The 21,768-nt window shown below is 43.0% G+C and overlaps 1 protein-coding gene across 1 annotated transcript; it reads right to left on the bottom strand.

The window, feature by feature from the left end:
• Positions 1 to 16,773: 16,773 nt before the first annotated feature.
• LOC109908914 (forkhead box protein A2-like) lies at positions 16,774 to 21,004 on the bottom strand. Its single transcript, XM_020507703.2, has 2 exons — positions 20,522 to 21,004; positions 16,774 to 19,546 (listed from the first exon to the last, which is right to left on the bottom strand). The coding sequence occupies exons 1-2, from the start codon at positions 20,591 to 20,593 to the stop codon at positions 18,287 to 18,289; spliced, it is 1,332 nt and encodes a 443-aa protein (XP_020363292.1). The 5' UTR covers positions 20,594 to 21,004; the 3' UTR covers positions 16,774 to 18,286.
• Positions 21,005 to 21,768: the final 764 nt, after the last annotated feature.

Below are 21,768 nucleotides of genomic sequence, written 5' to 3'. Positions count from 1 at the left end.
ATCAAATATACTTAAGTATCAAAAGTAAAAGTATAAATAATTTCAAAGTCCTTATATTAAGCAAACAGGACAGCATTATTATTTTTTTATTTTTTATTTTTTTACGGATAGCCAGGGTCTCGCTCCAACATTCAGACATAATTTACAAACGAAACATGTGTTTAGTGAGTCCACCAGATCAGAGGCTGTAGGGATGACCAGGGATGTTCTTTTGATAAGTGTGTGAATTAGACCATTTTATTTTACTGCTAAACATTCTAAATGTAATTTTGGGTATCAGGGAAAATGTATGGAGAAAAAAAGTACATAATTTCCTTTAGGAATGTAGTGAAGTAAAAGTAAAAGTTGCCAAAAATACAAATAGTGAAGTAAAATACAGATACCCCAAAAACTACTTAAGTAGTACTTTCAAGTGATTTTACTTAAGTACTTTACACCACTGGTTCACGCTTATGCTGTATATCGAAAACTTCTAAAATACATAACCTATATATCTGGGGTAACCCAGATATAGAGATTGCGGGATCACGCGGTTGACGTCACGGTGAACTTAATCTTAAGGTGCATCCTTCCCACAATGCACGTTGTTTCATGCTGAGTCATTGTCTCGTTACACTGCACCCTTCACAATCTTGACAGCCTACACATTATGTCAGAGAGGCATACAGAGGCGTGTGTGTGTGTGTGTGTGTGTGTGTGTGTGTGTGTGTGTGTGTGTGTGTGTGTGTGTGTGTGTGTGTGTGTGTGTGTGTGTGTGTGTGTGTGTGTGTGTGTGTGTGTGTGTGTGTGTGTGTGTGTGTGTGTGTGTGCTCGTGTGCTCATGTGCTCATGTGCGTGCAAGTGCATGTGTGTGTGTGTGCCTTCCCTGTCCTGGTTGACACACTAAACAAAGATAGCAAATTCATCAACGTCCCCCTTAAAATCAGAGCACAACTCTGACTTTAGAGTGCATTAAAGTAGGAGTTTTACTATAACTTCTGCAGTGCATTGTCGGACTAACCAAGTCTCGGGCCCTGGATAATAACATTTTTAATGCCCCCCCTCCCTCTTCGCATCGGAGATAACATTTAGCAGTTTCCAAGGTAATTTCCTACAATTTTACACATTTGCCATGGGACAGAAAGAATATTTTGCTGTTTTAAAGCAAATGTCCTGCAATTATACACATTTTCCCATGGGGCAGAGAGCCACTTTTGCCATTTTAAAACTTAAATTACAGTGCAAAACAGTATTGAGTTGAAAGTTGGATCATTGATAGAGTACTGTGGATCCCTGTGACCCTCCCAGGCAATGTTGTGCATCTAAGTTGTAGCTTATAATGTAGATTAATAATATTACATGGTATTGTAATGCACCCTCTAAACTTGTTTAACAGACCCCTTGGCCAAATTAATTTAATCTGATGTTGCTAGCATTTTTTAAAGATTTGTTTTAAGAAAAACTAATTTGAGTGCGGGGAGAGATCTGGTCGGGGACCCCCTGCAGTACCTCTGTTTGAGAACTCCTGCACTAGAAGACAATCACCCGATGCCCTCACGACCAAACAAGGGCTGGACCGGGGCAGGTTCACACAGAGGCTTCTCGCTGATCCCATTAAAAGCAATTAGCAGTGTGTTGACTCAGTTGTAAAAGCCACAGTGGACCCTTCCCCAAGTGTCTCTCCCCCAGCTTCTCTCAGAATCAGGTGTACACAAACAGCCTTCTCTCAAACTCTAGGATGCACTGGTTGTCTCGGCAGGCGGGAAACTTCCATCATCAGGTGATAATATGAGCAGCACTGTTGAATTTACCCTACATTCTTAGAAAAAAAGGGTTCCAAAAGGGTTCTTCGGCTGTCCCCATAGGGGAACCCTTTTTGGTTCCAGGTAGAACCCTTTTTGGTTCTAAGTAGAACTCTTTTGGGTTCCATGTAGAACCCTCTATGGAAAGGGTTTTACATGGAACCCCAAAGGGTTCTTCAAAGGGTTATCCTATGGGGACAGCCGAATAAATATTTTAGGTTCTAGATAGCACCTTTTTTTCTCAGAGTGTAGAAACTTTTAGGTTCAATCACAAAGTTGTCAAGTGTAACTGATGCTGTTAAATCGGAAAACCCATTGTGAATGGATACATCTACAACTGGTTCAGGGAAGCATCTACAACCGATTTTGAGAACATCTTCTCACTGAACTGTACAATAACAGCCCACACAGACTGTGCCATTAAAGACTGTGCCATTAATAGTATATTCAATAAATTCCATATACTCCATATTATTCATACCATTTGATAATCTTTTCATCTCCTAACACTATGCATCCTAGCCCTGCTGCTGCCTAATCCCTGAGCCAGGCATTGTGAGTGGGCTGAAATCCTCATCCCAGCCATCCATTCACAGATAGAGCTATCTGCCAGGTGAGTAAATGAGCAAATAGTGGACACAATACCAGTCAACCCGATCATCCACTCTCCTCTTACTCTGAGCAGCCAGGCATTGTTTTGGCCCCGGCTCTGGATGTGAGTGATCTACCTGAGCTTGTCCCCCTGCTGCCCCCCACTCCCTGCCCCCTTATCCCTCACCCAGGTGGTTCAATTATCTGCAGAGTCTCCCACTGGCTATCTGGAACTATGGACCCGCCCCCTCACAGAGGCGATAACACAAGGGAGGGCTAGGTTCACACAGACCAGAGGCTAATTCCTCTCTTAGCAGCCGGCCGACTATAAACGATTATAGAGCCGTTTTATGACATCTAGAAAATGTGTCTGAGAACAACTGGCTTCACGTACTGTGTTGAGGGAGTGAGAGGAAGCTTCTCCTTATGGCAGATGGATATTTTGAGGGTCAGCTGTTGGCTTGTTTTACATGCACCGCCTCAATAAGAGTCATAAAGACCTTATCTAGGCCCAATAGAAAATGTGCGCTCATTGAAATGTTGAATTAAAGTGCGTCAATGTGAATCATATGCCAATATTGTATGAACTGTCATTTAGTGAATATATTGTAAGTTTGTGCATTGTTTACTGTAGAGTTACATAAAATGTTGAGGTACTGTACATCCCAAAATGGCAAAATTATATCATAGATACAAACCTCCAGCTGACATTATAATGCTGAATAAATGTGTACTATTCTATTACCATATTACCATATTTTATTAACCAGGCAAGTCAGTTAAGGACAAATTCTAATTTACAATGACGGCCTACCCCAGCCAAACCTGGACGATGCTGGGCCAATTGTGCGCTTCCCTATGGGACTCCCAATCACAGCCGGATGTGATACAGCCTGGATATGAACCAGGGACTGTAGTGATGCCTCTTGAACTGAGATGCAGTGTCTTGGACCGCTAAGCCACTCAGGAGCCCAAAGTATCTAGCTATATCAAATCAAATCAAATCAATTTATATATCCCTTCGTACATCAGCTGATATCTCAAATGATATCCATTCAATAATCTATCAACTTGTGCCTAAAAATCTCTGTTATTGTGGAACTGATCCGTTAACCTGCTGCACTGCTGGTTCTTTAAGTTTTATACATTGGGATCAGTTCTGACACTGTCTCAGGCTGTCTCCCCTCTCTCTCCCCAACCAGTGGTCGCCCCATCCCCAGCCCCATGGCCCTGCTGCCCATATTGAGCAAACAGGACGAACAAACAGCGGGGAGTGCCTCAGATAGGTCCCCCTGCCTCCGCCCAGCGCCCAGGACGTGAGCAAACACTCCAGCCTGCAGAACAAAGGGGGATGAATAATCGGAGAGAAATGTCAACGTTTCATCATGGCTGCCTTGGCCCGGTGAGTTATCCATTAACCACAGACTGAGTGCTCTATCGCAGGGACACCTGAATGTACCTACAACAATGGAGAGAGAAGGAGAGAGAGAGAGAGAGAGAGAGAGAGAGAGAGAGAGAGAGAGAGAGAGAGAGAGAGGAGGAAATGGAGAGAGACAGAAAGAGTGAGAGAGCAAGAAAGAGTGAGGGAGAGATTGAGGTAGAGGTGAAGAGGAAAGTGTGTAATGGAAGTAGTTGAAGAAGAAGTGAGAGACAACATGAGGTGAGAGAGAGAGGGAAAAACAAGATTCTCATGACATCACATTACTAATCACCCTGCACCTGTTGGGGGAGTAGTAGAAACTGAATCAAAACTATTATTCCAAAGCCAAGTTACATAACAGTAAGTCATGCTTACCAACAATGTTACCAAGTGCTTATTCAATTCTAAATGGATATTGGACTATTTTGTGGCAAAACCAAGTAATGACTTTGAATCTGATGCTTGTATTCATGATGATATATCAAAGAACTCGCATATTAATTTGCTTTCATCCCAATATTCAGATCACAGCCCTGTAAAGGCAGACTGTGGAGGTGCTCTGTAATAAGGCCTATAACTATATCTACACCCCTATGAGTTACCGTATCAATGTCCACGGTACATCTCACCTGCCCCCCCCTGCCCATACAAAGGAATATACGATGCAATTCAAGGAATGTAATTCTATTTTCATTTCATATGTATAGTGTACAAAGAGCTTAGTGTTGGTGTCTCTCTACCCAGCTTCGAGTAGGGAAACACACCAGGGTATTTATTCCAGAGAGAGTTGGAGAGAAGAGGGAGGTGGTCAAGACGGTGTGGGGGGGGAGGGGCTCTGCAAATAAGATGTCTAATTCATGGAGCGGATGTTTTGAAGGAAACTGTCTAAGGACGTCGCTGCACCAACTGTACCTTCCAGTGGCTGTTTCTGTGCCCGTCTCCTTCCCAGGTTCCTTAAGTATAACTGTGGTGAGACGTGTTATTTCTCCTCTTTAAATGGACTACAAAGCATGGCCTTAAACTGGACACATAATTCACCCATTGATAGACTTGTGAAGCCTGTGTCCAAAGGCCATTCAGCTGGTATATGTAATTTGCGAGAGAAGTAAAATTCACTACCCTACATTTATTACATTCAAATAAAGGGTGATTTCCTTCCTGACAATACAAAAAAACTATTTAAGGTAGAAATATTACATTGGGCCGATTGAGGTGTTTGCGCTGGGTAAAGTCTGAGAACTTGTCTGACCTGTGGAAGTTCAACCATAACCTTTAAATTGCCACTCTATGCCACTCTATGCTTTCCTATTTATTCTTCTATTTATGTCGAATGTGGGGAAGGTTTTTTTTCAGCGTGGACCAGAGGAAAAAAAACAGTAAATTCATCTGTGTTATTTATTTGGTTTGGAGCCCTGAACCTTTAGCAGTGAAAAATCACCCACTGTATCACTAATTCTGTCTCCTCCGGCTGCCTGTGGAATTAAAAGACCCCTGAAAGAAACTCTGAACAGAACCAGCCTGTGTGCCCTGCCCTGCCGGACATGAAGGATTTCGGCAGCCATGTGCAAAACCAACATTTTTGCCCCTGACTACTGCCCTCTTCTGATGGAGTGGCCTGAATCTGATGTGGCCACACATTTTTGGTCTTACACGTGGATACCGCCATTTGGCCAACGTCAGATTCAAGAAGGACAAGTGCAAAATTGAACCACAGGTCATAATACATTTGTTACACAGGGGAAACAATTGACATCAGCCAGCCACAAACAGCAAGGAAAATGGCCCCCATATTGATAGAGTGAAGCCAAAGAGACAGAGGAGAACAACAGCATCACCTGATTCGTGCATGTAACATCAAAGAATCATCTGGGGTTTCATTTTGAGAGTATGAGTATGCTACACCATAGGCACACCTTCATAAGGAGATATAATGGTGAGTGAAAAAAGGCCTGCACACAGAGAGTTCTTTTTAACAGCACACATTACTGTGGTAGAGAGAGAGAGAGAGAGAGAGAGAGAGAGAGAGAGAGAGAGAGAGAGAGAGAGAGAGAGAGAGAGAGAGAGAAAGAGAGAGAGAGAGAGAGAAAGAGAGAGAGAGAGAGAGAGAGAGAGAGAAGAGAGAGAGAGAAAGCCAGTGGGTTGTGTGAGGGATAAGTGACGGTGAGTCATGAATGAGTACACATTGTTAGCGCAGTGAAAATCCTCGCAGGTTCCTGGAAGAAAAAAAAGTATTACGTGACACCAGGATGCAAGACAGCTCCTGAGAACAGGATCACCCACCCCTCCTCACAGCCTGCAGCCAGGCATCCAGCTAGCTGCCCCAGGCCTTCTACCTCCTCTACGGTCGACAGAGGGATTCTCATTCGCCTACAGACTGGACTGCTAGGACTGCTTTTTTTTGTGTTTTTTTTGTTTTCCATGTCAAACTCCATGTCAAACTCCTTGATTCAATGTTTTGATCAGATGTCTGATATTTCATTTGTAATGTTGAGATTGAGAGCCACTCAAAAGATAGTAGCGCAAAGGTCCGACTGGACGTAAGATAGTAAACGTAAATCCAAAACCCTCAAATTTGTGTGATACGTTACGTTTGGCGTGGTCGTGTAAGACAGAAGGCTATTTAAAGCAAAAACAAAAGGAGGGTGGGTTGTATGAAGTGAATTTCTAGCAACCCAAAAGGTTTTATGCTGTGGTTTATTCCTAAGTGAATCCAGCCTTGCTTATCATTGACTTGATAGGTCTGTGTCCTACCTATGCGAAGACATGGGAAGCAATGATCACTTTCATTACCGACAGTATGTCTTTCATTCAGGATGTGAAGCAGTGATGTATGTTTTGATGACCAATGATGTTTCCTGTTTCCAGTCTGAATTTGGCACGGCGAGGTCGTCCTCAGATATACTGAATACCGACACTCATCTCAAATCCCCCTGAATCTGAGCGTCTTTGTTGATCTAATCTTCATTTGGCGTTTACCGCAACTCTTTGAATAAGGCACACAGCTCATTTACGGGAAACACACAGGGCACCATCACACCCAGACCCCTCATGCTTCCAAACCTTTTCCAAATTGGTTTGCACGAAGCAAGCCATTTAGAGATGTCTTTCAAAAAAATATCCTCCTCCACGACAACCCCAGTAGCTAAAAAAAAATGGTCAGCGGTGAAAAATAAGTTGTTCTAAATATAAACCTGTAAAAAGGTAGCTTTGTAAACCAAGGTGGCTTGAGAGAGTGAAAGTGAGAGTTAGAGAACTTCTCCCTGCGGCCTAACTGCTAAGGATGGAGCCAGGGGCCGAATTTTTTGCCCACTATGAAAGGATTGATTGTCCCGGGTCCCACGGAGCCAGGAAAGTTCCCCCAGCAGCGGTTAGGATCCTATCTGCCAGGAACGCAGAGCGAGAGAGAGGACGCAGAGAGAGAACCAGCACTAGTTATGTCAGATACCTTTCAAGAAAAATACCTTTTGAGCTGTTTATAAATGCCTGCTGCAAAGTGAGCAGCATGCACCGTGTGTTCAGACCATATAAATAAAAAAGAGGTCTCAATCTGTTTGTTTTGACAGAGAGGAGTGAGAGGGGGGGGGGGGGGGGGGTAGAAGGAGAGAAAAGAAGGAGGGAAGAGATAGATATTTCGGGGTAGGACATTCCACTTCTTTGAAAATAACATTCCATTGAGTGTCTGTTGAGATGGACAACATGGCAGACATGTTTTCAGGCACTTCGTAAATGTTAGAATGCAAATATCAGAGCCTGAGGGAACGTGGAGGGTGGACTGGGAGCCAAGGTGTCTCAATATAATGAGAGCCTGGGACCCTTCTCTTCCACTAACTCAGAAGGCCCTGTGAGGTTTATATCACTGTACCAGCCCATGCCCCTTTGAGATCAAGCCAGTTCAGGGAGAATTGGCCAATGTTCAGTATATTTCATATAGAAATGTAAATCTTATTTGATACAAATGCCATTTTAAGAAGACAAAAAAAACATACAGAACACAGTATAGAGAATCATGGCAGTTCCAGAAAGGAATTGTACTGAACGTTGTGTCCCAGCTACAGATTCAGGAAATTGTGGGGTGTGGAACAGGTGTTCTAAGCAAATCTCACGGACACTTGATGTTGTTGATGTGAGAATGGGCCCGTTCTACCGGTGCTGTGGAGAAAACCTTGAGTTTGTCTATGGTGCATGAGACGTTCTGGGCTTTCGTGAAGTCCTGTTTGTGAGAGAGCCGTCGACTCAGGAGCCCGTGGACATACAGTAGGTCTCATTCATCCCTTTAAGGCCCAGCTCCCTCCCCTGCTTTTTTTTGTCCCCCATCCTCCTCTTCCTCCCCCTCACCCAACCGCTGCCGTTTATGGTGCCCGACAGCCCGAAAACAGACTGGAGGGAGAGGTGTGCGGGACGGAACAGGGCAGGGGATGCGTGGTGGTCACATCCGGGACAAACACATGGTGTTCAAACCAGTAGTGGTACCCAACGTAAACTGCTGCTCCACTGTTAAAGCTGCATCCTGCCATGTCGAAGGGGATACCGTATGTGTTGGTGGGATGTCGTTGTGCACAATAGTAAGGTAAATGTGAGTCAACATGTATGTGAGATCGAGAGAGAGAGAGAGAGAGAGAGAGAGAGAGAGAGAGAGAGAGAGAGAAACAAACTCAGAAGGAGTAGGAGTGTGTCTACATAGGTCCAATGAGAGTGAGTGTGAATGACGGTGTAGGCTCGGTACATAAAGTGGCAACAAAAAGTATGTGAACCGTTTGGAAATACCTGGATTTCTGCATAAATTGGTCATAAAGTTTGATCTGATCTTCATCCAGGTCACAACAATAGACAAAACAGTCTTTTTAAACTAATAACACACAAACAGTTATACGTTTTCATGTCTTTATTGAACACACCTTGTAAACATTCACAGTGCAGGGTGGGAAAAGTATGTGAACCCTTGGATTTATAACTGGTTGACTCTCCTTTGGCAGCAATAACCTCGACCAAACGTTTTCTGTAGTTGCGGATCAGAGCTGCACAACGGTCAGGAGGAATTTTGGACTGTTTCAGTTCAGCAATATTCTTGGGATGTCTGGTGTGAACTACTCTCTTGAGGTCATGCCACAGCATCTCAGTCGGGTTGAGGTCAGGACTCTGACTGGGCCACTCCAGAAGGCGTATTTTCTTCTGTTGAAGCCATTCTGTTGTTGATTTACTTCTGTGTTTTGGGTCGTTGTCCTGTTGCATCACCTAACTTCTGTTGAGCTTCAATTGGTGGAAGGGGCGGCAGGGTAGCCTAGTGGTTAGAGTGTTGGACTAGTAACCGGAAGGTTGCAAATTCAAACCCCCGAGCTGACAAATCTGTCGTTCTGCCCCTGAACAGGCAGTTAACCCACTGTTCCTAGGCCGTCATTGAAAATAATAATTTGTTCTTAACTGACTTGCCTAGTTAAATAAAGGTAAAATAAAAAATAGCCTAACATTCTCCTGCAAAATGTCTTGATAAACTTGGAAATTCATTTTTTCGTCTATGATAGCAAGCTGTCCAGGCCCTAAGGCAGCAATGCAGCCCCAAACCATGATCCTCCCTCCACCATACTTTACAGTTAGGATGAGCTTTTTATGTTGGTGTGCTGTGCCTTTTTTTTCTCCACACATAGTGTTGTGTGTTCCTTCCAAACAACTCAACTGTAGTTTCATCTGTCCACAGGATATTTTGCCAGTAGCGCTGTGGAACATCCAGGTGCACTTTTGCAAACTTCAGACGTGTAGCAATGTTTTTTTTGGACAGCAGTGGCTTCTTCCGTGGTGTCCTCCCACGATTCTTGTTTAGTGTTTTACATATTACAGACTCATCAACAGAGATGTTAGCATGTTCCAGAGATTTCTGTAAGTCTTTAGCTGACACTCTAGGATTCTTCTTAACCTCATTGAGCATTCTGCTCTGTGCTCTTGCAGTCGTCTTTGCAGGACGGCCACTCTTAGGGAGAGTAGCAACAGTGCTGAACTTTCTCCATTTATAGACAATTTGTCTTACTGTGGACTGATGAACATCAAGGCTTTTAGAGATACTTTTGTAACCCTTTCCAGCTTTATGCAAGTCAACAATTCTTAATCTTAGGTCTTCTGAGATCTCTTTTGTTTGAGGCATGGCTCATATCAGGCAATGCTTCTTGTGAGTAGCAAACTCACATTGTGTGAGTGTTTTTTATAGGGCAAGGCAGCTCTAACCAACATCTCCAATCTCGTCTCATTGATTGGACTCCAGGTTAGCTGACTCCTGACTCCAATTAGCTTTTGGAGAAATCATTAGCCTAGGGGTTCACATACTTTTTCCAACCTACACTGTGAATGGTTCAATGATGTATTCAATATAGACAAGAAAAATACAATCATTTGTGTGTTATTAGGTTAAGCACACTGTGTTGGTCTATTGTTGTGACTTGACGATGAAGATCAGATCAAATTGGATGACCAATTTATGCAGAAATCCAGCTAATTCCAAAGGGTTCACATACTTTTTCTTGCCACTGTATGTGCATGAATTTGCGACACTCGGAGTGTGTGTCTGAGAGAGTGTGATAGGCATGCCGGATTTGTCCTGTGCTCCTCCGGTGAATGATGTGATTGTTGCTGGCAGCCCTCTCTCCCATTTCTCTCACGCCTTCATGTTGTTTTTAGCCCCTCACACCGGTCACCCGAGAGGCAGGCGGGACGTCGGTAATCTGGCCCAGCTGGGTTCCTGTCGTTGCTAATTGGTGCAAACGTGGGGGACCTGGGATTGCGGGGCCATGAAAACAAAAACCCCCAGTAACAGGCTCGTGACAGGGCGGGGAACCAGGCCACAGGGGCTGCTTCCACCAAACTGTGACCTCTCACTCAGCCAGGACCCAAGGGTGGGGAGCGCACAGGGACTCCAACCATGGACCAACCAGATACTCCACAGGCTCTTATAGATGTCAAGACACGAGGAGAGGCTTTTTGTGGACTGACTCAATTTAGAGTTATCCTTCTGCCTTTAGCTCTTGACATGTCTAACATCATTAAACAGCCATAACTGTCCCCTCAAGTGAGATTTTTAAGATTGTGTAATAACCGTGGGTGGTAGATGAAGTGTCAGTACTTTTAGCTAGACTTTTGCCAGGTAAGTGAGGATGATGCTAATGATGGTCATAATGATCATGATCGCGATGAGTAAATACAGCCAGTGTTATTGATGATAAGTCGATTCTGGAGGATTGCCATTTCCAGGGTAATATAGTCACCACTCACAGAGCTCCGGTATTATCCATTTGTACAGCTGAATAGACACTAAGGTCATTCACTTTAAGTGTCTGGCTCAAGTTCTCACACCCGTGTGACAACCTCTAACCCTCTGGTCAAAAGTCCAGGTCTGTCATAATAGCCTTACTACTCCTTTACTACATCTGTCATTGGGTCAGGGGAAACTAGTGTGTATCAGATACAGGACAAGACAGAGAAAAGCTTATCTGATTGGACTGAGTAACGAGGTCACATGCTGCAACGGCTAAGGGGTGGGGCGGATGTCACTCACACACCTGGGACGGATGTCACTCACATAACCGCTTGGAGGCATTGCGTAGGTTGGGTGTGTCAAAAGTCCAGAAGTCCTTGTTGGGTTCCTGAAGTGTTGTTACCTACATCCGTTATCTACCAGTGATCTCTGGCAACATGTTTGAAGAACAGGAAGAGGATCTCTAGGTTTCCTCATCTAAATTTCATCAGATCATTAAACTTGGCCTGAAGCCTGTGAGATCCTAGATAGATCCTATCTTGTCTACAGTTGAGCACATTACGTTTCCCAGAATGCATCAGTGTCAGTGCATGAGCAGATACCCTGATGTGGTCTATCCTATATTCAAATCCACCCGTCCATCCTTTTTTGTAAGGATGATTAAAAAAAACGTTTGAAACGACCATGTATTGTGCAATGTGTAGGGGCCATGTGTTGTGGCTGCTCAGGTTCTTACTCTCCAGGACCAGAAACAGAAGCTTAAGTGTGGTGGTGGTGGTGGCTTCACCCAGGAGTTGCTGGGTGGGTGATGAACGCCTCTGGAATGTCCTCCGCCATCTGGGGTCCATGTGGACGAGGTGGCAGGCCCAGGACCTGGCCCTGCGGGAGTAGAGGAAGAGCGTGTCAGCCCCGGCTAGACCTTAAGACAACACAGCCAGGTCTGACAGCCACTGTCCACTGCCTCGTAAATCACCGGCTACACTATCACACACTGTCTCTCTCTCCCTGCAGCGAGACACTGCTCTGTTTGGACTCGGAGAGTGGAGTGTTTTTGGAAAGGAAGAAACAAGCATTCCTCCCTCTGTCTGAATGTCCTCTTCAAAATGTGTCAGCTCGTCTGTCGCAGTGTTAGTACCAAGAGGCAAATGAGGGTTAGTGGACGTTTTGAGCGACAAAAGCTGTATCAGACGTACAGAGGGCAACTATTACAGGCCATAACAACAGTATGTGTTAGTTGGACATCAGCCAAGACATAAGAGCAGACATAAGCTCCTACGTGCCGAGTTAAAGCCAGAGGTGTGACTCCGGCACTGGGCTGGCCATGGAGCTTTTCTCTCTGCATTGTTGACTCAACACTCAGACCCTGATCAATCCAATAGTTTTCGTTCTTTCTTTCTCACAGGGAAATGTAATCAGTCCCCTTCTCTGTCTCGTTGTCTCCCAGTCCTGCTTTATCAGGAGCCACTTTAACAACACCCACAACCCAAAGAGCAAAGTCCAGCGTATTATCTCTGCCTCTGCCTCTGCCTCTGTCTCTTCCATGTGCACTCACTGACTGGTCTCCTCCGCACAGCACAACATACAACAGGCTGGAGAGAGCTAGAGCAGGATATGAAGTCTAAAATAAAATGTTTATATATGTGTCCCGTTACTACACTCTTAGAAAAAAAGGTTCTATCTAGAACCTAAAAGGGTTCTTCGGCTGTCCCCATAGGTGAACCCTTTGATTAACCCTTTTTCCAGGTAGAACCCTTTTGGGTTCCATGTAGAACCCGTTCCACGGAGGGTTCTACATTGAACCCAAAAGAGTTCTACCTGGGACCAAAAAGGGTGCTCCTATGGGGACAGCCAGAGAACCCTTTTGGAACCCATTTTTTCTAAGAGTGTACAACGATATAAACACAATACCTTATGTACACTATCTACATTAAATATATAACAAGGCATGTTTTTGTAGTCTCGTATCTAATGTAATTATCATACAAGAGATTAAATGATGAATGTATACTATCTATTATAACTTAAAAACATGTATTATCACAATTTTATATTTCACAGGGCTCAAATTGGTAATATTTCAGTATATGCTTCAAAGGGCAGCTACATTTAAAAGTGCAGTCATCCCACCTGCGCAACAAGTCTTCCATTATTCCACAATTTTTTCCTCCAACAATCCAACATGAGAGTATATAGCCTGAGGGTTGAACTGTAGGCCTCAGCATGTTCTATCTTTTCTTTCACTGCTTGGGAAATGTCAACATACGATCCAACAGGATGCAGTGTTGCATCCAGGATGCAGCTCTCATTTACATAGTACATCTTCAAGGGATGAGCCAGGAGCCACCCATCCCTCTCGTTTTATGTCACATCTACAGGTGAATGCCAAAAATAAAGGAAACACTTCAGTCAACGAGGGATACAAAAGTATATTGAAAAGCAGGCACTTCCACACAGGTGTGGTTCCTGAGTTAAATAAGCAATTAACATCCCTTCATGCTTAGGGTTATGTATCATAAGTCTGGGCCGGACATTATTTTGGCCTCCATGGCTATGCCCCAATGGGATGATAATGCACCCATCCTCAGGGCACGAGTGGTCACTGAATGGTCTGAAAACGATGTAAACCATATGCCGTGGCCGTCTCAGTCACCAGATCGCGACCAAATTGAACACTTATGGGAGATTCTGGAGAGGCGACTGCGACAGCGTTTTCCACCACCATCAACAAAACACCAATGTATGTAATTTCTTTGGGAAGAATGTTGTTGCATCCCTCCAAAAGAGTTCCAGAGACTTGTAGAATATATGCCGAGCTGCATTAAAGCTATTCTGGCCCAACTACCTATTTAGAGACTCTATGTTGGTGTTTCCTTTATTTTGGCAGTTACCTGTACATACGACTAGAGAAAAACACAGCCAGGCTATACGTATCCGACATTAACCGTCTTCTATGACAGCTTTTAACTTCCCAAATGATGAATGATGGCTGACAAGCCAGGAAATCCAAAGTGCATTAAGCAACAATTTAATTGAGGGGGAAAATAATAGTTCATTAGATACGTGGTCTGGATGAACAATACATCTTTTCTATCAGTGTCCTTGTCGTATATCCACCCATGTTCCCGAACAATCAACCTGCTCGCCGGAAGCCATTATTAATGTGTTCTTTCTGTCAGCGCACAGAACATCCAAAAAGTGTTGCATTGTGTTTTCCCCCTGTGCGCTCCTGACAAGAGCACAAATTGCTGTCACCTGTTCCTGTGCCTTAGGCGAAACGTTAAACAAGAGAAACGACAGTGGAGTTGCTCTTGAGGAGGACATTTTGAGATACTTTGCAAAACTAGACCCTCTGGGTTAAACTGGATTGGGTCAAAATAATGGACTTGCTATTTCATCTTACTTCAGCGACATGACTGTAGTTGGTTGAATTGGCAAAAATGTCTCAAATTGTGGCTAACATTTTTGTCTCATTATGCTGTTGTCAAAAGTGAACTGATTCTGATCATCAATAGTGCTCTGTTCATACAACTATCTGAGAAGTGTTTGAATGGGGTTATCATGGTTCACAACAGAGTACAAGACAAATCACAGCTAATATATGGGGGTGACATTTTGTCCCAGGTTAGTCATAACTGGGCAGGACTCTGTCCCTTGTTCCCAATGCACATTTGTGTAGCTGTGGCTACCATATCAGCTAAATACTGGCCTATCTTATCAAACCAACTGCACCATGTTGTGTGGAAGGTGACGAACGGCCATAGATTCCTATTAAAAGATTCAGGCCAGTGTGTGTGTGTGTGTGTGTGTGTGTGTGTGTGTGTGTGTGTGTGTGTGTGTGTGTGTGTGTGTGTGTGTGTGTGTGTGTGTGTGTGTGTGTGTGTGTGTGTGTGTGTGTGTGTGTGTGTGTGTGTGTGTGTGTGTGTGTGTGTGTGTGTGTGTGTGTGTGTGTGTGTGTGTGTGTGTGTGTGTGTGTGTGTGTGTGTGTGTGTGTGTGTGTGTGTGTGTGTGTGTTTTTGTGGGATCTACGGTCAGCTTCAAAGACTCCCTCAGTGCGACGTGACACTGGAGAATGGTTTTGCACCCCTACGTGACAACTCCGGAAACACAGAGCAGTGTTGAGCAAGAAGGCTGTGGAAGGCTGTCCTACTGTCAATGGAATGCTGGTCTCTACTAAAACTCAACATAAAGTTCTCCTCTGCCTGGATGACTTCTTCTTGTAAAAAGTGAATAACATGCCATTATAACCTATCCATGAACGACACAGACAATGACAAAGAGCTCAGTTGACTGATACATAACATGAATGATACTTTTTAAAGAACTAAAGAGCTACATCACAAAGACTGGTCACTTGAAGGAATGTCGTTTCTAAGAAAAAACATGTATTTATGTATGTATCATCTTATTCTCAATTCCAACCTTTCTGGAATTTGTCCAACCAATGCAAACTCAAGCAAATTCATATAATCGAATAAAGTCTAGGTTTATTGTAAGTCGGAATAGTCTGTTCTGTTGAGTGTCTTATCTTACAGTACATGACCTATCTTCAGTATCATTATACGTAGGCTATTTGCCACTTTAATATGGTGTGATGTGTAATCATTGTAAAATACTTTCCATGTATGCAAATGTTAAGGTTTACTGTAATTAAGTCATGTCGTGGTGTTTCAATCATCCCAAAGTTGGTTTGGTGTTTCTAGCATGAATGGTTAAGAAAGCAGTGGCACTTTGAATATCTAGCTCTCATGGTCACCCTTGACTCCCATGTTAATTATGCAAATATTTAATGGTTGTCATTTCTAAATTATAAATAATATTTAAAAAATCTGAACAGAAGCAACATAATTTACACTAGACTCGATGTTTTGAAGTTGCAAATCTAATATAATAATATGAATCCATGAAGTGATTCTATCTTCCTGAAGTTGTTTTGGTGTTTCTAGCTTGAATGGTTAGTATCATTTTTAACATCTACATCTCATTGACTCCCATGTTATTAATTGGGCAAAACATAATCCGATACACAACCAAAACAAACTGCAAACGCATCTCACAAGCTTGATGCAGTCATTGTGTGCAATGAATATGGGACCAAATACTAAACGTACACTAAAACGCTTTCATTTCTATCTTGTAAAACAGATAAGTATGAAAATACCTTCAATTAAAAGCTGACATACTGTACTGTCACCTAACACGAAACGTTCTATCTCAAATCTAAAATGCTGAAATATAGAGACTAATTTAAAAAAAAAAAATTGCTTCACTGTCCAAATACATAGAGGGAAGTTCATGAGTTAGGAGTATTTGCAGTAAAACTAGGATGTCCTGAAACAGCAGGACAGAGCAAACTGCAGTTAGAGTATTTTTAATGACTAGAATTATACTTTTTGTTCAAATGTGAAGGCACCCGATCCCAATTAAAACACTGTGAGATGATTCACTGGCCATCACAGTAAAGTAGTGTCTAGAAGCCTGGCCCAGTTTGTGTTGGGGCCAGAGGGCCAGCGTGAGTTCAACACTGTTTAGTCTAACCCACCCAAAAGTCACATACAAGAGTCATTTGGTAGGGAGCTGTTTCAACAACCCTATACAATTCAGCTGAACCTGTCCATCCTGCAGCAAGACCTACATCACAGAGCCTCTGTGTTACCATCCAATTGTAAATATAAACAAAATGAACATGGAAATGACATATAAGGATTTTGTCAAATAACATATACACCCATTTCATCAAGTCTATAGATAATTTCATGTATATATTTATTTCAACGGAACAGGCAACAATCGTGTTTCTCCCCCAAAGTTTAGCTTTTTAATAAGAAAAACATGAATAGTTCAAATCACAACATTCAAACCATAAACAACAACCTGACAATATATACAATATATAAGTCTGAAAAGCAAAATTGTTTAAATAGTATTTTTGAAACTAAAATACAAGAAATAAAAAAAACAGCATTTCTGACCTGAAACTCATGGTTTATCTTTGGAAAAGTGTTCCTTCAGTGAAAATTCAGTTATCGGTCCTCCATTATCAAAACACATTGAAAGGCACTTTGAGGATGAGGGTTGCGACATAAAGCTCTATGTTGCATTGACATTGTTACAGTGATCCAATTCTAGTTTGCCATTTGCAGTTAAAAAAAAGGGGGTTATTATATACCATTGTTGTAACACACACTGGGCCTCCCCAGCTGTGTAAAATGGTGGGAAATCTCGTGCAAAGTACTGTATGTAAATGGTCCTATTAGTGCATTTCCATTCAACTCCTATCTTAGTAACGGACATACCATAGCTCCTCTCCCTCCTAACCCTTGGTATGTTGTGTAATATAATGTGAAGCAATTCCAAAATATCCTATGCCATGAAGAGCTGGGGAACAGCAGGCTCTCATTATTGATAATAAAAGGAGTCTCTGAAAATGTTTTAAAAAACAGACAAACAAAGCTGAAATTAGATTTACCACAGTTTCGTCCATTTTTAAACAGACGCCATCTTTTTTCTTTAAAAGGATACCTGGTAAAAGAATACAAGAAATGGCTCTCTTATCAGTAAAAACAACAGCCTTCCACCTCTTGTAAAAAATTAACCGTGGCAGCTACATTTGTGTTTATGGATGGGTATTTGAAGAGATTAAAACAGCATATTAAAAATGGGAATGAAGCAATATGTTGTAAAACACAACAAGAATTCCCTGTAATGCAGTAACAACTGCCTCGAAGCAGTAACCTGAACCTTTTCTCACTCCCACAATCCCTCAAATTGTTTCATGTCACATTTGTTTTGTAACTTGTCAATACAGCACTGTACAAGATATATTAATTTTCTTCCCTTCATAAATAAATGCACAACTCCTTTCCCCCACTCCATCTATTTACAATGTGTACAACCCAAGTACACAAGTAGTCCTGCTTGTCTGTTGAACAAACCAAAACCCAGTTTGAAGTAGTCAAAAAAAAAAGAGAAAAGCAAAACAATGGCAAAGGGGAGACATGACTTCTGTGTGAATTTATGAATGTATCAGTTTTAAAGACCTTCTGATGAATAGGTGTCAATCCAGCACTGGGTTTTACCTTTGTCTTCGACTTCATGTAACTGCAGGGTTCCCCTTTTGAACTGTGTATCAGCACTGCTAAATGTTCTTTGGTCCCTATTGAGTAGCCCTTCAATGGCAGCCATCTTACATTTTGGGATTTCAAGGCTGCTAAAAGTCCTTGTCAGCACCACTTGGCTGTGGTCCAGAAGGCCTCCATGTTAGGAGGCATTGAGGACCGACCGGCTGTAGAGGGTTTGGTAGTAGGCCCCAGAGTCCATGGCCGAGGGTCCCGCGCTGTCGTAGATCTGCTTGGCTGCTATCGGAGAGGAGGAGGCGTAGCAATTGTAGGCCATCACCTGGTCCTGGTACGTCTTCAGATCCATCTTCTGCTCATTGGACATGAGGTTGGTGATGGAGAAGGGGTGATTGAAGTTGTAGTGGGGATCCATGGCCTTGAGAGGGTCATTCTGCAGGTCCAGATTATGCATGGTGCTGGGAAGGAGGTGGGGGCTGCCTCCCATGATCTGGGAGTGGAGGAGAGGGACGGAGGGGGAGATGGAGGAGGGCACGGAGGAGGGGATTTCCACCGGGGTGCTCTGGACGTGGGACTGGGGCTGTGGGGCGCAGTCCAGCTGGACCATGCTCCTCTGCTGCTGCTCCTCTGAGGAGGAACCAGGGTGGGAGTTGTCAGAGTGGGCCGAGTCAGCCCCCTCCGAGCCCCCCGCTGGGCTGTGCTCCTCCATCAGGCTGTCTCCATGGCTCCCCTTCCCCGAGCCTCCCTCCTGGGCCTTGCCAGACTTCTTCGCAGCCTTCTCTTGATCGATCTTGAAGCGCTTCTGGCGGCGCAGGTAGCAGCCGTTCTCAAACATGTTGCCTGAGTTGGGGTGCAGGGCCCAGTAGGAGCCCTTGCCGGGCTTGTCGGGCGAGCGGGCCACCTTGACGAAGCAGTCGTTGAAGGACAGCGAGTGGCGGATGGAGTTCTGCCAGCGCTGTTGGTTCTCGCGGTAGTAGGGGAACAGGTCCATGATCCACTGGTAGATCTCGTTGAGGGTGAGCATCTTGCTGCCGGATTGCTGGATGGCCATGGTGATGAGGGAGATATAGGAGTATGGTGGCTTGGCGTGGGTCAGTGAGCGGCGGTATGGCTTGGGCACCTCCTTGGCCCGGTTGAGGGAGGTGGGAGAGGGGTAGCTCAACTGGCTCATGGGCTGGCCCATGTTCTGATAGTGGGAGAGGGAGCCCAGGGAAGGGGCTGGGGAGCCCAGCTGGGAGAGAGAGTTGGGGTTGAGGGATGAAGTCACCGGGGACATGTTCATATGGTTGGCCCCTCCGCCCATGGAGGCCAGTTGACTGTTGAGCCCAGAGCTGCCATAGCCCATGTTCATGGTGGCTGGAGAACAAGCTGGGTTCAGGTTGATGTAGCTGTTGATGGTGCTCATTGAGCTCATTGAATTCATGACACTGGGAGAGGAATACATCTGAAAACAAAACAGAAAAGAGTTGATTTAGTCATTTGGAAACAAAAATATATAGATATATAGGTTTAGACAACAAATAATGTAATTGTATTTTTGTGTCCAAAAGCCTGTACTAATGGAAAGCATAAACGGACAATGATACAACTGCTGAGAAAGGGGCATTGATTTCACAAAGCATTGATAAACCTGAAAATGGGGAGAGAAAAAAATACGACTCAAAATAATAAACTGAAAATGCGCGTCCTGGATTCGTTCCCTTTCATTTCGTAGTTATCCTATTACTAAGTACTACAAAACCACATCAAATAAAACAAACTTTTAATGAAACGTTCCAAAATATCTGACCATAGGCTATCGGTGATATAATACGCGTAAAAAAAGGATCACAGTGCCGTAAAATACACAATCATCTATGTAACCTAATATTTATTTGAGAGCATATAATGTTGATTAAAGACAGGATTTCAGTTGCCTTTCATTTCATCGCGAATTTCTTGAGGAAATGTATAGCTTATTTAAACTTTCGGAGGTACAAAATTAACTGCTAATTTAATTTCCGAGATGCTTTAACATTCATAATTTGCATATTTAAATAGTTTGGCCAATACGTGTTAGTAAACAGACTAGGGAATTGCAAAAAAAAAGATGATAGATTTTATGTAAACAGGCTTCTAAATGTCACATTTACAATTTCAACAGGTCACACAATAGACAAATTGAGCCAAAGTATATCACATCAGTGTTGTATGTTGAATTGTAAAATTCTAACATTACTATATTAAAGATAAGAAATTGCAGCCACACGTGAAAATGGATTGAAAAATATAAAAATAAAGCCAGTTGTGTTCGTAAAATACTGAGCTTTCGATTCAATAACTTTTAAGAAACTCTAGAATAAACTTTAAATAAACATATATCCAGCATCCACACACACATAGCCCATATGGTAAACTTATATAGATTTTTTTTTTTTACCTCACTGGCTTCGCTGTAGAAGGCATTCCACTCTGGCAGTTCATGAGACTCCATCTTCACCGAGCTCAACATCCCAAATACAACTTTTTATAGTAAGAAACTATATTTGAGCGAATGAGACTGAAAAACCTTGTTTGACTTTATAATCGCTTTGAGTCAAGCGAAAAATTCAAGACACCGGCAAAAATAGTACAATTTAAATCCAAGATAACGAAAGAGTTCCACTGACTAGATAGAAGGCTAGAATAAAAAAACAAAAAAAACAATGCTTCTTCGGTCTATGAGTAGGTCTTCAGTTAAATGTCAATATTTATTCGTTGATTTATCAATCATCCATCGTTTCATAATCAAGAGTAACAGGTTATTTATATTAAGCTGACGTTCTTTTTGGGGAACGCTAGATCCGTATGAAGTCCGCAGAATGCTCCGGTGCAACCCCCGATCCGTGTGAGTCAATGTGCTATGGGCAAGTACAGTAAAAGTTGGACGTGCCTTCTTAAAAACGCAGGTAAGGTCCCGCCCCATAAGGGCATTTGAATATCGTCCAAGGCTATTTGAATATCGTAAAAAGACCTCTCTTGCCCCCTGGTGAGGGTGTATATTGGCCCGGGACAGACACATCCATCTCAATTGCAGCATGCATCCTCCACTTCTTGACGACAAACTGCTGCTTAAACCTCACTGGATGTGTCTGATTGTAGGCTATTTTCATAATTTATTTTACACCACAATTATAAAATCAAAACTAAATGTATGGCTTTCAATTATTAGAATATGAATTTATAAAGTGTTGCTTCAAGCTGAGTCGTCTTCTGAGTCGCCAATTGAAGTCAATCTGTAGCTCAATGGAAATTAAATTATTTTATTTGTCTCTCATTTTAATACACTTGACCATTGAAAAGATCAGCTCAATAGGTCAAGATCTGAAATGAAGACGACAACTCAAAGGATTATTCCAGGCCTGGATGAGGTCTTGATGTAGTCAGAGGGTATAACCTTCTCACGGGTTAAATTCATCAGTGGGAGGTCTGATTAGGGGAGCCCGAGGTGAATGACCAGTGGGAGAGCTGTTAATATATGGAGAATGATTAGTTGCTGGGGAAATTGACTTCTCAGAAGCACTCCCGTAGCCTATGCTCTTCCTCGTTGTAGGCCTGCGCAGTTTAAGTCCAATTGAACATTACAATGAACGAAACATTGAATTATTCATGTGCAATACAGGCTGTTGTCTGCAATAAGAGGGTTAC

Source organism: Oncorhynchus kisutch, linkage group LG18, assembly GCF_002021735.2.
Source record: "Oncorhynchus kisutch isolate 150728-3 linkage group LG18, Okis_V2, whole genome shotgun sequence".
Taxonomy (NCBI): Eukaryota; Metazoa; Chordata; class Actinopteri; order Salmoniformes; family Salmonidae; genus Oncorhynchus; species Oncorhynchus kisutch.
This window is presented reverse-complemented; position numbering and strand designations above follow the sequence as displayed.